Consider the following 13978-nt stretch of genomic DNA (forward strand, 5'->3'; position numbering starts at 1 on the left):
GTAGTTAGGGCTGATATGCAACAGCAACTTTATTCTAAACCCCAGGGCATGTGCAAAGTAGTTTTATACACCTTACCGCGTTCTAGAATGTAAATAGGTGTGACAAAGAGTCTTGACTGTACAAGATTACGTTTATAGCTCAGACCCTTTTATCATTAATTCACCAAGGTTTATTCTGCAGAGGTGAAATGGCGAAGAAAAACTTTCTTTAGGACACAGTATTTGATTTCCTATGCTGATACTGCGTAACCACTGACTAGGAGCTATACAAAGCCTACTCCATAATAGAGCTTGCCACAAAGAAGGTTGGAAGTTTGATATAAAGACATACAGGTGTTACTGGGTTGTGTCAAGAATCTGGGCATGAAGTTTAACTATGTCTCTACTCGTAGATCCTCGAAATAGCGGTCTACAGAAGATGCCACGTACATATCTCAATTTAGCTACAGCTAAGCTCGACCTCTGTACGTCTCTGCTGGGTTGTCTATGGCAATGGATACTTGATGAATATGGCGCACTGCCATCATGTGACCACATAAGCCCCTTCACATTCTCTAGACTCATTATTATACGTATTCCTACAATCAATTAGTAGATAGTGATCATACAAAATAATCGAGTGAAGACGAGGGCTATGAAGCTCATCAACAGAATCAGTTAGGTTGACAAAAGATAGCTTCAGCGTGAGTTCCCGATGCGCTGACATCTGTTCCGTTGGTGGCACATTGTCAAAGCTACCCAGCTCTGCACCACCAAGGGAAGCTTAAACCAGGGCAGATCATTCATTGTATGAGCTATAACTTCTACTGCCGTGAATTATTGACAATGTCTTGTTACACAGGGCTTCTCAGGCCCAGAGCACAACGAAGCGCCCGGTTGCCCCGTTCCATATAACTCAAGTTTTAACAACGACATTCCTGGCTGGGAGACGTTGTACGTACACAATATAAGTTGCGAATAAATGTTCGCATCTGGATATAAATACCCCAATTGGGATCCTGATTCTGTATCTCTTGTTTCCCAGAATTCCAAATCCACCCCCATCTTACTCTTCCCTTCATCGAGCAGAATGCATTGGTCCTTGATTGTCACCTCTTCCCTAGCTGTTCTAGCTGCTAGTCAAGCCACCGACGAACAGCACGAGACAAGCAGCGTGGAAACGCAAGACATATTCAAAGACTGCAAACTCCTCCATGTTTGGACGGTCCCAAGCCTCAACGAAAACGGCGACAAAAACGAAGAGACGCCACTCCAACTCTTAGTTGGAAGGTGCGCAACCAAACAAAACGGGGAAACTGTGAGTTGGACGGATACGACAATCGGGCTGAACGAATGTTTCGCTTGGGATACGAACACACACAGCCTTGTCGCCCATAAGGAGCATTCCCAGAAGGAGTATGTAACACTTGGAGTCTATCGCGAGTAACCTGCTAATACGAAAGGTTTAGTGGCAATGGATTCCGAGATGGCCAGTGCGATCGCTGTATACTCAAGGATCATGAGATCCAATGCTGGTGCAAAAACGTGGATGAGAGTGATAAGGATCCCGAAAGGATGGCGGCGAAGAAGACGATCAATATTGGTAAGCGTCTTGCTCTTGTATGGATATGCTTTCTTACTGACAGGGTGCAGAGGGGAAGATTGTCTATAAACAGGACGAAGGGTTCGCTTGTGCTACTGAAACGGCACAGTGAAGCAGCACCTGCTTATACCAATATAAGCATCGATTGGGGATGAAAGGGTCCCAGCTATGTTGGGAAGTTGGTTGATCATGGGACTAAGTGCTGGTTTGTCTGCGTGTTTGAGAATTTGTGGCAGGTCTTGATGTATGTGCTTAGCTCAGATTTTGGGGTGAGTCAGTCTGTGGTAGATAGCAATATATCAGACTACTCTGATGGACAGCGTCTTCACTTTTACATCTTCTTTGCAGTTTGAAGTAGGTCCAAAAATTGAAGGGCTGTAGGAACCGGCTCTTGCCCTATGGTGATCGTTTGTTATTATTTATTTATGATTTTCCTTTGGGCTAAAATCGACACATGCCATGTTTTGCCTCCTTCACTTGGACCACGTCTCACTTGCCAGACACTACTACACCTTTGCATTTTGAAGTCCAAGGTCAAGGAAAATCCTCAGCCCATATTGATGCCAAAATATTCTTCCCATGTTATGTGAGTCCCATTTAATAGAGTAATTGGTACCCGTAGGATACGTGAACCATGTTTCGAGCTTCGACCCGCAGCGGAGTTTATATCCGGACATTCCGCAGTTACACTGCGATTGCTCGTGATATCACCACTATTGAGAGTTAATATTTACGAGATAATATTCATAGCCCTCTTTACGCTTATGGTGAACTCCTCCAGACCCTTTAAGTGAAATTTCTGAAGCTTGGCACCGCGTGCAGCTTTTTGGTACATGGAACCGCTGATCTGGCGACTGACATTCCGATCTTCAGCGAGCATCGTTTTTATTTCCAGATATCGCTCTTAGATTTTTCTGAAGGCTCAGAAACTATTTTACGGAGCAATGAGTGTAGTGATCCCTAGGGAGAATGAAGAAAGTATTGATATATTGTCATAAGACTCATATGATATAGTCGCTGTCAAACATAGTAGTACTTTCAACATTCCAATGAAAGGTTACATCAAGACATCATTGACTTTCTCTCGATCGGATTGCCTTACAAAATCGACGCATTCGAGGACCGGGGATATACCTGGTACGTGCAAGTCCAAGATGTCATATATGTCATCGAGCTTATTTGAAGATCTAGCCATTATAAAGTGAATTGCTCCCCCATCCTCCAGAGCTTTTCTCTTTGTGCTGCACAAATTCGTCTACTAACTTCTACTTCCAAGACAACCAGTATTCTCCAGCTTGATCCACCACCATGCGTCTCTCCCTCCTCGCCGCTTCCACGCTTGCACTCTTCGTAAGCACTAGCTTCGCAAACAGTCCAATTGCAACAGTATGTTTATTATTCTACCGTCCATTTACGTGTTATAAGTCCAGTTGCAACCACTAACAGACAAAATAGGTCATTATAGAGACTCCAGATTCAGAGTCCGCGCATTTTGCCCAATCCTCTGAATGTGTACCGGCCGACCCGGAGTATGTAGACCTACGAACGGCAAGTTATACAATGCTAACAATCCACAGCGTCCAGGATACGCCCATAAGCCATATAATAATTGCACCATACAGACCTGGAACTGGGATTGAATGTACATTCTATAAGTATGATGATACTGCTGTCTCGTCCCCTGAGAATCGTTAGCTAATACAACGCCAGGGACCCTTTCTGTCGTTCAGGCCCCTCTCACTCTTACACTTTGCATGAGGGACGCCACACGTTCAAGCGTCCATTCCTTGTTTCGAGCTTCGAGTGTGTGGAATCGGACGGGGAAGATGTGTTCTTGTGATGTGTTGACGGAGTATGACTGAGAGCTGTGTGCTGTGTAAGCGTAATGGAGGTGCTGGTGTATCTCACACTGCCTAGATTGTCAATAGGTGATTAATCCAAATGCTCTTCTGAGTAGAAGGTGTAGTACTCCGTACTCTTGGTTCATTATTTTTATAGGAGCTGTGTCCGTAGAGGTCTCAACTAAACATCGACATCATGCGGTTGACTGTTAGTGAAGTTTACAAAGTGTAACTAGTAGGTCTAGACCGCCACAGGATTGAAGAATGATAGTCATCAGGCTATGATAAACAGAATAAAACAAGTCTGCCTACGCCGATCACTGGATTTGGAGCAATGAGTAGATTGGCTCTGGGGAAAATACGCGCGACTGACTTGTCTAGATAGAGTGGATCGGGATCCCCGCAAACCGGACCCAGTGACGGGTGGGGTTGGAAATAGTGTGCAGAATTCAATTTTTGTACATAGTATTGAACTTGTTTGAATCCGGTATACAACAGCTCCCTCTCCAACCTTACCTGAACGTTTGAAGAGCTCCCAGCAGAATATACATACACCTTCACTCTTCGACTGCTCGCCTTACCCTAGCGCCAAGACCCGCTGCCTCATATTCTGCGCCAATCATCATGACTATAAATGAGTCATTATGAGCCTGCATGGGCCATTTTGTATACAGAACCAACGTAGTCATAGAGGATTCTATAAAAGACCTTGCATTCCCAATGAAGAAATTCGTAGCTTACAAGTGACCTCAATTGAATGAGCCAGTCAATCCACATCCCAAGCCAAAGCCACTCAACTGCAGTGATGGACCAATATAACACGAAAGAGGATGTCCTCAAGCTAGGCATCGTCGACCCAGAGCTCGAAGAAGTAAGTGAGCAGCCAACCTTTTCCTGAATATTGCCTCATCTCATCGTGCATAAGATTCTGCGGCATAGCCCCACCCCTCCGATGGACCTTTCGGGACCCATTGAGCCAGTCCGCCAAATAGTTGCGGCAATGGAGAAAACCGCATATGATTCCTGTCCCAGCTTCGACACCCAGGAAACAGTGATTGATATCCCGATGCGCGATGGACATCAGAGCAATCTCCACATCGTCAAGCCGGGCAACTCATCCGGGGCAAACCCGGTGGTTGTTCTAATCTTCGGCGGAGCGTTCGTCATGGGCAGTAACATCCAATCGATTGTCTGGGCCCGCACGATCGCAGCACTGTACGGTGCCACCGTGGTCCAGCCGTCCTATCGCCTAGCACCGGAGCACAAGTTTCCGACAGCCCCAAACGACATCTGGGATAGTGTGCAGTGGATAGCAGCTAGCGCGTCTGCGCTTGACGCCGACCTGACGAAAGGGTTTGTGCTAGGTGGCGGATCAGCCGGCGGAAACCTTGCAATTGTGACCGCGCACCGCGCAGTGAAAGAGAAGCTCTCGCCGCCGATTACGGGCGTTCTGGCCAGTATTCCAGTGTGTATGAGCCAAGAGACTGTGCCGGAGAAATACAAGGAGCTTTGGGTATCTCGGGAGCAAAACGCGTATGCGCCTGGGAATCCCGGTCTAGATACCAAATCGATTAAAGGATATGAGGCTCTCTACCAGCAAGATCGCCTGTCGGAGGACTTTTCGCCTTTTAACTCGACAGTGCCGTTCTCTGCTCTTCCGCGGACGTATGTTCAGGTCGCAGGGCTGGATATTCTCCGCGATGACGGCATTGTCTATGCGAAGGTTCTGAGAGATAATGGCGTTGAGGTGAGGCTTGATGCTTATCCTGGCATGCCGCATGGCCATTTTAATTTATGGCCACACTTGAAGCAGTCAATCAAGTCACAGGAGGATACTGTCTGGCATTTTGGATGGCTTTTGCGTCGTCCGGTGTCCAGGGAAAGGGTGGAAGGCATTGTAGCTCTGACTCGGAAATGAGGTGCTTACTGTATATATGTAGTTTAAATCAAGAAGCAAGCGATCTGAACAAAAACACAGCAACAGTTAATAGAATAAGAAAGTCAGCTGATGGTGAGTGGAAATGTGTTTCCTTAGGGGCATGATATAGAAATCTCCCGTGATCTGGAAATAGACACATTAGCCCTAGCTACTGATCGCAGGGACGTAGCACTTCGTTTCCAATACCCTACATACTCGATATTGGATTCCATTCAGGATGCCCACGCCACTGGATTAATACAGGCGATACACCACATGGAATAGTCTATTGGATGAATGCTATGCAATGCAGGGCCGGCTCAAAGCCTGCATATATAGGAACGACAGCCAGGCCTGCAGTATGTACTCAGTACACAAATCATATCTCCTATTCTTAGCTTCTCAATATATATAATTACATACTTGTCCATCCAGTGATGTTTTCATCGAGAAGACAAGCAGTGACACCGCAGTCCACACAAGAAACAATCAACAGCATCACAACGTAACCCTAAAAGTCAAATAACCCCAGTCAAGTACATATACTCCCCCCAACCAACAAAACCACAGCTACTACCACCAACCAGCCCCAGAAAGAACCAAATAAAGCCCACCTACCCTTCACAATTTACCCGCATTCTGCCAAATGAACCGAATGCAACCTACTCGGAGTATCTCCGACCGAGTAGTCGTCTACCCCTCTCGAAGATCCCCCACCATATGCAACATCGCCTCTCCTCACAACCTAACTCACGCAAAAGCCCAACAGCAATGGAATCAGTAAAAGGAAAGGTCTACGCCGTAACAGGCCTCGCGGGGATCGGCCTCGCCGTCGCGAAACAACTCTACCGCTCCGGCGCGCGTCTCTCCCTAGCCGACATCGACGAGACGGCCCTCGCGGCCGCGTTTGCGCAACTCGATTCCGACGCTGAGAATGTGCTCACGACCAAGGTTGACGTGGGGTCTTCGGAGTCAGTGGACGCGTGGATTGAGGCTACGGTCCAGCGCTTCGGGCGGTTGGATGGCGCTGCCAATATGGCGGGGATGATTGGGAAGAAGCACGGGACGGGTCGATTGACGGAGCAGGACGATGAGGAGTGGGATCGGCTGCTGCGGGTGAATTTGACGGGGACGATGTATTGCGTGCGGGCCCAGGTGAGGAGTATTTCTGCGACGGTGGGGAAGGGCAGTATCGTCAATGCGACGAGTATTCAGGGAGTGAGAGGGTTTGCATTGCATGTGGCGTATTCGACGTCGAAGCATGGCGTTGTTGGGTTGACGAAGAGTGTGGCCAAGGAGGTTGGGCCGGATATTAGGGTTAATGCGGTTGCGCCGTGAGTATCCTGTCCTTGCTCTGTCAACTGTTGTTTGGTGTTGTTTTTGCCCCCTGGGGGTGGCATGTTTGTGGGCGATGCTGATGTGGTTATGTTATAGGGGATCGATTCAGACTCCTTTGCTGGACAAGTCGGTTGTCATTCAAGGCGGGTATACACAGCCCCCGACCATCATTCCACGCACTGGGACGGCGGATGAAGTTGCGCAGTCGGTGTTGTTCCTGCTCAGTGACGCTGCCTCGTTTACAACTGGTACGGTCCTTCAGGTGGATGGCGGTTGGGATCCATAAGTTGGTTGTTTTGGGGAATTGACGGAAGTGATACGGTCCACCGTCATATTTAAGTGTAGTCTATAAACATATGTACACGCGTGTCATCCAGCGATACTTGCGGACGTGATCTATACATGAGCCCAACCACATCTTACACACACCTGTGCATCTCAATCGAAATAACTGATTTTGGTACATGAAAAGGGTATCATAAAAACTCAGACAACCATCCAAATCCAACGCAATATCACCCGTGGAGCCATAGAAAGCCTGTCGCGACTAGTAATATAAAGGGTAGCATGAGCCTTTGACCAGTAAAGCGAACTGGAAGTAGAATCAGAGCCAAGCAACACATACACAATATGGCGGCCACGATGAAGGAGTAGTTAGGCCGAACAGTAGCTGCGAAGTTCTCCGTTCCTCTGCCAAAACTATCAGTATCAGCTCCTCTTGATGGTGCGCGGGGACATACCTTGCGACAGGCCAGCCATCCTCGTAGTCGAGATAGTTCCAACCCAGAAGGGCATCCTAGAAGGTCGTTATTAGTGGCTGTATGCTGATAGTTCCCTGATGTACTCACGCCATGCGAGAATCCGACACTTGTGTTAACTGCGAGGGTGGATGTTAGCCGGACCATTAATGAAAGGCGATGTCGATAAGCATACGGTAATGGTAATATAGAACGTCTGGATCCGTGGTATTGGCAGGCAGCACACCGAGTCCACCGGGAGCATAGACGATTCCATGGTTCGAGTCATAGACAGTGTTGCCGCCGCCCTCTGTCAGTTCCTTTCCCTGCTTGTCCACAAACGGGCCTCGCACATCCTTTGACCTTCCAACACGGATACTGTACTCCTGCCCCATAGTTGGGAAACCTTTGTTAAACTGACAGCATTTTCCATGACTGAACCACAAATAATAATAGGGCTCCTTATAGCTCATAAAGGACCCTTCATCCGGCTTCGGATTCCCATCTGGTAAATGTACCAAATTCTTCGCGGCTGGATGCTCAGGGTTCTTGACAGACAGCAAGTCATCGGCCAAGGGCACTTGGAAAATACCATGCCAGTAGCTTCCGAATTGCAGGTACGGCTGTCCGGTCTGTTGGTCTGCTATGAAGGAGGCATCAATGGCATTGGACACAGTATATGGCCAGACATGGGCCAAAGGCCCTTTTTCCGTGTAGATCAGGCCTCCATGGTCTGTCCAGCCACTTTCGATCGAGTCTGTACTTGCAACGCCGATAGCGCTATTGCGAACTCCGTCTTGGCTGATAGTATAGAAACAGTAAAACTTCCCTTTCCATTCCACAGTCGTTGGAGCCCAGGGGCGCGTGCGGTTTTGTTTGTCGATGACCGAGGGGCCGTCTAGGACTGTGCCAACCTTCGTCCAGGGCCCTGACAGACTGGATGATTTGAATATGGGGACTTGGATCCCTCCTTTGAACAGGTAGAATTTATTGTCGTGCTGCACGATATTAGGGTCATGAGCGTGGATGTGGCCTTGATTTGGAAAAGGATATTTATCTGTTTTTGAAAACACGTTAGGAGGGTGATGGAGTTTGGAGTTTTCCGAGGGTGCCGCTTGCACCATGCCCAACAGCCAGGCTAGAGATATGATGTAATTTCGAAGCATTGCGGTGGCTCTTAGCCGAGAGGAAGACTGAGATCAATGTCAATTCATGAGAAGCAAAGATGGCAAGTGCGCGCGCGGAGATTGGGGGGGGGAGCTAACAATAAGGAGCCGCCAAAAGACTCTGGGTAATTGACGTTGCCTGCTTGAGATGCCCCAAAGCTTGATTGCTTTCCGTGGTTCTCGGACCGATAGGCAGCCACGATCTTCGGAGACCCACCGCAATAATGCAAGGGTCTCGCCCCAGCATTCTTGAGTGGAAAAGTCATGACGGGGGGCAGTGCACATCGCGGGACGGGCGAAGAAGTAAAGCCAAAGGGAGATTGGATCGACGTTTCAAGTGAGTCTGACAACGCCTTGGGAGGAGGCGCAGAGGGAATCAAAAAGAGACCCTTCCAGCCTGATAAGCGGGATAATAATAACTGCGAATTAGCTTCTACCAAGCTTTTCACTGGTCACGGACTGACGGCCAATCGTTGACTCCACATGCCCTCAGGGGATTATCAGGATGATTAGATAAACCCTGGGATCTGCATCAGAATGCCCGATAGGTGTCAAGCTCCTGCGGGAAGGAAGGCTCAGACCCTCGCAGAGACTTTCCGTTGCGTATACGCGGGCTGCACTCAGGAGCTCTGCACTCTAGTCAGCCATTCTGAGTTGCAAAATTTTGGACAAGTCTATCGTGGTATCTTTTGCACATTGATGCACGTGACTTACCAACTATACGTGGTTATGTAAGCGCTTGTAGGTTATGAAGCCTACAAAGCAGTCATGATGGTCTTTGCTAAATATGTGGCAATATTGGCTATGGGGGATATTCCTTTGCGAGTACTCTGGCAACTCAAGATTGCCGGCGGAGAGTTGGATCATGCCAAAATGACCCGAGGGCTTGCCGTCTTTTGCCCTATTTAATGCCGACTCCGTACAAAGCGAGGGGATTTCCTCTCCACTTTGTTCTATCTGATTGATAAAGACAGGATGCCTCCGATTCTGTACCGTGGTTTGCAGCGGAACGGACCTTGAAACAAAAAATGGAAATATAAAATCCGACCGAAGGCACTCTTCCTGTCTTACTCCTAACATAACGCCCTTCTATTCATGACAGGTTCCGCCGTTGTGGGAACAACCCAATATCTCCATCATGAATCAACGGGTAAGCGATCTACAAAAGGGACATTTGGGGCCCTGGTAAGGTAGACTGAAGTCTTCTCCATATGAACTTGCTATTCAGATCTTCTCTTTGTGTTTTGAGCAGAGCAATTCTCTAAAACACACACGGCAAACTTGACTTTCTGTCCACAATGCATATCACCCCGCTTGAATATGTGATATCCACGGTCACCACTTGCATGACCCTCCACGTGTCTTTGGCGCACCCACAGACCTTAATTCATATCACTCAGGGCTTATTTGTATCGTTGTGGCTTTGGCTCACGATTGGTATATACCGAACCAGGAGCTGTGCTAAGATGGCTCCCGTTAACAGGGGTCAGTATATTTTTGTATCTTTTCTTGCCACTATTCTTGAATACTAATGCGTTAGACGGTAGATTTGCTTCCTACTATTCAAACTGAACATGGACAACGCACACTAGATTGCAACATGGCGTGGACAGCGGGTACAGTGTGGCGTAGAAAACGTCGCCAGGGATAAGGAATGCTTCTTCACTTCAGAGCTGGTGTTCTGAAAGGGTGTTAAGTGCTGGTGGTGGCTGGTTTCTTGTGATAGGTTAGGACTTAGACCTCAAAATACAGCCCTGTTGCTTCTCGTTCTATCAGCAAAGGTAATATGTTCCACGATATGGATTTGTAACCTTCGTAACTACCATTGGTAGCGCCAGTGCCTATCTATGCTCATCACTGGAATGAAATGAGGCAGGGTCGTTACGGTTCTTTTGAGACCAAAGGCCTAAGGAGATGCATAGAGTGACAGGCTTATAGGATACTGTAGGATATGCGGGGTTATGGAAAACCCGCTCTAGACTCGGCGGGGAATCGCGATACGATCACATAATAGCTGCGGGGAATGATAAATTCAACCAGAGATACAAATATTCTCCCCTCATTCCTTTTGTTTATTTCTCCAAAATCCGCTGGTTTTCTTGTTTTTTTAAGAAAGCAAGTTACCAAATAGCCTCATATTCTCAATTGTCTTTTCACGCTTTTTCAGAGTACATAATGTCTCGTCCCAGCCTCGATCACATCGTCATTCTCATCCCTCATGACTCCCTCCTCAGCCTATCCGACCGTCTCCAGGATTACTTCGTTGTAGCGCCGGGCGGGACTCATGCCGACGGACTGACCTCGAACAAATTGATACTCCTCCCGGATGGAGTCTACATCGAGTTCATTGCGTTTGCCAAAGATGCCTCCCCCGAGCAGCGCAGGAAGCATCGCTGGGGAAACCTGAAGGAAAACACGATTATTGACTGGGCCCTCACATTGCCAAGCGAGAGTGATTTCGCTGCCGTTCAGCAGCGAATTCTTGACTCGAACGCTGGTTTGTCGTACCAAGATCCGATTCCCGGAGGTCGAAAGAGGGAGGACGGAGTCGTCTTGGAATGGGCCGTCAGCGCTGCGAGAGACGCCCATGGAAACGCAATCTCCCCGGGCCATCTGCCGTTTTGGTGTCTGGACAGAACTCCTCGGCACTTACGGGTGCCCTACCAGGAGCAGTTCGATCTGACCCAGCATCCTAGTGGGGTTCAAGGGATATCCTCGCTCTCGGTGTCTGTTCCTGGGGCACAGCATTCCGATCTGTCAACAGTGTACGATGCGATCTACACCCCTGAGGGTTCTAGGGCCCTGGAACCCGGAACCTGGCATTATGAGGTTCCCTCGGGGTCGGGAGATGGCAGGCACACCATCTCCCTGTCTGTGAATGATGAGGAAACAGCGGTCACGCTCACCTTTCATGGAGAGAGGCCAGGCCAGGTTGAGCTTCTGCCTGGGCTTACCATTGCCATTGAGTGAGTAGAGATATGTTCCTCATTTGTATATAGTGCTTGGGAATGAAATAAAAACACGACCCAACACACAAGCCCGTGACGCCATGATAAATTAGACGACCAGATTGATACGAAGCTTTCGTATGGCTTTATTCATATTTACAGTGATTGTATATTCCATCAATACCTCGTCCAGACAAGCTTCTATACGTATTATTGGACTTTCATGTTAAGTTTCCTAAACAATAATCATTTTCACTATTACTTGGTACGAGTTCTAGGTTCAGTGGGTTATGAATCAGGGCCTTTCTGATTTAAAAATAACTCCATAACACAATTACCAGCATCTAAACAACCAGTAGCTCTCTGATTATTGTAATCCCTTCCTGCCACTAAACACCACCTAATTGAAGATTGAACGTGCTCTATCGAACTTCATGCAATCCATCAATGCGACGAGCACAAACCTGGCTTTATATAAGATAACCCGTTGCTGCAGCATTTCAGAAAATGTCCAGTTGAGTATCTCCCCCCTTGAAGTAAATTGCCAATGGACGATTAAACGGAGTGAACCCCACGTTCCAGACAGCGTCTGCTCCAGCGACAAGTGTCTTCCTTGGACCGGAATCACGACGGACTAGATATGCCGAACCATTCGTGTTACCAACGAGGATATTTTCACCATCTGCCGCCAACGAAATGACACTTCCTTCTCTTTCCTCAGCGATAGTCCGACCCGAAGCTGTAGTTAAGGACCACGCTTTCACCGTTCCAACAGTATCCGCAGAGATAAGAGTATCCACTTGTAAGCATAACCGGGTGACGGCCCCACTGTGGCCCGAAAGAACTCCCAGACAGGCTCTAGATGCGTCGTTAGGTACTATCGTGGAGGCTGTTAGATAGCAAAGGAAACAAACCCAGACTGAGGATCCCAAACTCGGATAGTTGAGTCCAGACTGCCTGTGACAATCCGAGACCCGTCAAAAGATATATCATACAGAGTCCCTGTGTGTCCTTTGAGCACATGGAGACATTGTCCGGTATGGATAACCCAAACTCGCGCCTCCCCATCATTACCACCGGAAACGAGCACCCCGCCATGAACCTTGAGGCACCGTACCGTTTCCGTATGCCCCTTTAGAACTAGCTTAGGATCAACTTCATCAGAGTCCATGTCCCAGATGCAGATGGTCGAGTCGCGACTACCGGAGATAAGCGTGGTATCATTCACGATTTGGAGGCTGCGGACAGTGCTAGTGTGACCCTTCAATAAGCGAGTGACTGACCTAGGCAATATTAACAGTCGTTATCTGGAAAGCTTGACACAAGGCTAGTCACTTTGTCCGTATATTCCATATCAGGACCTCACCCTCGGCCCCACCCGTCACTAAGCGGTTCTTATCCTCGCGTAATGCCAGACACCAGGTGACATTCCCCTTCTCTTGTAGCGTAGTTAGGGACTTATCAGCAAAGTCGAATACATAGAGAGCAGCTTCCTTTGCAACCACGAAGTAATTGCTCCCCATTTCGCACGCTGTCACAGCCAAGCCATCGCGCGGAAAGGTCTTGCTGACGATGGGCTCGCAGGCTTTGGTCGTAATGCTGGAAGCCATGATACGTCAAGATGGATGATTGAATTACTTAATTTCTAGGCCTTCATAGATATAATATGGCGTTGTCATCATAATAAATGAACAACATAAACTGCGGTGGTCCAGAAGGATGCCTTGGGGCCGAACTCCGCCTCATTGCCAGGCTGACGTCGGGTGGGGCGAGGAATCGCAGATCTTGGAAACTCCAGGGCTAGCAAGTCCGTGTCAGAGTCATTGTTATTCGTGTCTAACCGGATTTGCAAATAGTCTTATAGATCAAGAGTCTGCAAACATACTGATTGGCGCTGTCTCAACCCAGCAAAGACATGACAGCCTTTGGGTCTTGAAAGACTGGGAATCCTTTATAGAGGATACACGTAGGCATAAATTCGATCTACAGCTCATGATTGGATGTTCCGAGTCTTTATGCAAGACCTAACAGGGCTTTGTTTTCAGATTTAAGCACAATAGAAGAGACCTTTGCCTGAAGTTGGTATGTCTATGTCTAGACCCACACCAACCCCTAGAAAATATTTAACGACTGAGCGTGCAGTTTTATGACTACAAAGCCGTATATCATGACGACGTTGTCGCTTCGTATATCAGCCCATTTGGATGTGAAGCGCGTGCATTTGCTCGTCTATGCGACCTGCATAAAAATGGCCAGTGGGCGGTGCGGTGTCATGGATGGATGTATCTAACGGACTCTCAACTTCAACAGCTTCGGGAAGTAAGCGGATCAGTGAAAGGTGATCCGTATTGGGATCGGGCCCGCTGGGCAATCGTGAAGGATTTTATTGCTGATGAGCCACCAAGCCGTCAAGATAAAAATTTCAAGAATATTATTTCGAAATTTGAT

At 48.0% G+C, this 13978-nt stretch overlaps 6 protein-coding genes across 6 annotated transcripts; 4 read left to right on the plus strand and 2 right to left on the minus strand.

The window, feature by feature from the left end:
* Nucleotides 1–1069: 1069 nt before the first annotated feature.
* BDV37DRAFT_280091 (uncharacterized protein) lies at nt 1070–1694 on the plus strand (the record flags this gene model as incomplete). The annotated part of the gene is made up of 3 exons (XM_032086484.1): nt 1070–1395; nt 1449–1582; nt 1633–1694. The coding sequence occupies 3 exons, from the start codon at nt 1070–1072 to the stop codon at nt 1692–1694; spliced, it is 522 nt and encodes a 173-aa protein (XP_031944499.1).
* Nucleotides 1695–2890: 1196 nt separating this feature from the next.
* BDV37DRAFT_280092 (uncharacterized protein) lies at nt 2891–3422 on the plus strand (the record flags this gene model as incomplete). The annotated part of the gene is made up of 4 exons (XM_032086485.1): nt 2891–2968; nt 3038–3111; nt 3160–3237; nt 3293–3422. 4 exons carry the CDS (start codon nt 2891–2893, stop codon nt 3420–3422), a joined length of 360 nt encoding a protein of 119 aa, XP_031944500.1.
* Nucleotides 3423–4489: 1067 nt separating this feature from the next.
* BDV37DRAFT_269315 (uncharacterized protein) lies at nt 4490–6965 on the plus strand (the record flags this gene model as incomplete). The annotated part of the gene is made up of 4 exons (XM_032084344.1): nt 4490–5308; nt 6014–6496; nt 6557–6675; nt 6776–6965. 4 exons carry the CDS (start codon nt 4490–4492, stop codon nt 6963–6965), a joined length of 1611 nt encoding a protein of 536 aa, XP_031944501.1.
* Nucleotides 6966–7079: 114 nt separating this feature from the next.
* BDV37DRAFT_28676 (arabinan endo-1,5-alpha-L-arabinosidase) lies at nt 7080–8964 on the minus strand. Its single transcript, XM_032087983.1, has 5 exons — nt 8682–8964; nt 7613–8609; nt 7528–7556; nt 7420–7475; nt 7080–7369 (listed from the first exon to the last, which is right to left on the minus strand). Exons 1-5 carry the CDS (start codon nt 8865–8867, stop codon nt 7195–7197), a joined length of 1443 nt encoding a protein of 480 aa, XP_031944502.1. The 5' UTR covers nt 8868–8964; the 3' UTR covers nt 7080–7194.
* Nucleotides 8965–10757: 1793 nt separating this feature from the next.
* Nucleotides 10758–11552, plus strand: BDV37DRAFT_280096 (VOC family protein; the record flags this gene model as incomplete). Its single annotated transcript, XM_032086486.1, has 1 exon — nt 10758–11552. One exon carries the CDS (start codon nt 10758–10760, stop codon nt 11550–11552), a length of 795 nt encoding a protein of 264 aa, XP_031944503.1.
* A 204-nt stretch (nt 11553–11756) lies between these two features.
* BDV37DRAFT_241171 (WD40 repeat domain-containing protein) lies at nt 11757–13253 on the minus strand. Its single transcript, XM_032081151.1, has 3 exons — nt 12866–13253; nt 12445–12813; nt 11757–12388 (listed from the first exon to the last, which is right to left on the minus strand). The coding sequence occupies exons 1-3, from the start codon at nt 13138–13140 to the stop codon at nt 12031–12033; spliced, it is 1002 nt and encodes a 333-aa protein (XP_031944504.1). The 5' UTR covers nt 13141–13253; the 3' UTR covers nt 11757–12030.
* Nucleotides 13254–13978: the final 725 nt, after the last annotated feature.

This window comes from Aspergillus pseudonomiae (assembly GCF_009193645.1).
Source record: "Aspergillus pseudonomiae strain CBS 119388 unplaced genomic scaffold BDV37scaffold_12, whole genome shotgun sequence".
Taxonomy (NCBI): Eukaryota; Fungi; Ascomycota; class Eurotiomycetes; order Eurotiales; family Aspergillaceae; genus Aspergillus; species Aspergillus pseudonomiae.

Excerpts from the sequence above, each read along its gene's own strand:
- BDV37DRAFT_241171 (XM_032081151.1), bottom strand. The coding sequence starts at position 13,140 with ATGGCTTCCAGCATTACGACCAAAGCCTGCGAGCCCATCGTCAGCAAG. Across the intron at positions 12,814-12,865 it reads ATATGGAATATACGGACAAA|GTCAGTCACTCGCTTATTGA; the intron begins GTGACTAGCCTT and ends AATATTGCCTAG. Across the intron at positions 12,389-12,444 it reads GTTTGGGATCCTCAGTCTGG|AGCCTGTCTGGGAGTTCTTT; the intron begins GTTTGTTTCCTT and ends CGACGCATCTAG.
- BDV37DRAFT_28676 (XM_032087983.1), bottom strand. The coding sequence starts at position 8,867 with ATGTGCACTGCCCCCCGTCATGACTTTTCCACTCAAGAATGCTGGGGC. Across the intron at positions 8,610-8,681 it reads TCTTTTGGCGGCTCCTTATT|TCTTCCTCTCGGCTAAGAGC; the intron begins GTTAGCTCCCCC and ends CATTGATCTCAG. Across the intron at positions 7,476-7,527 it reads GTGTCGGATTCTCGCATGGC|GATGCCCTTCTGGGTTGGAA; the intron begins GTGAGTACATCA and ends ACGACCTTCTAG.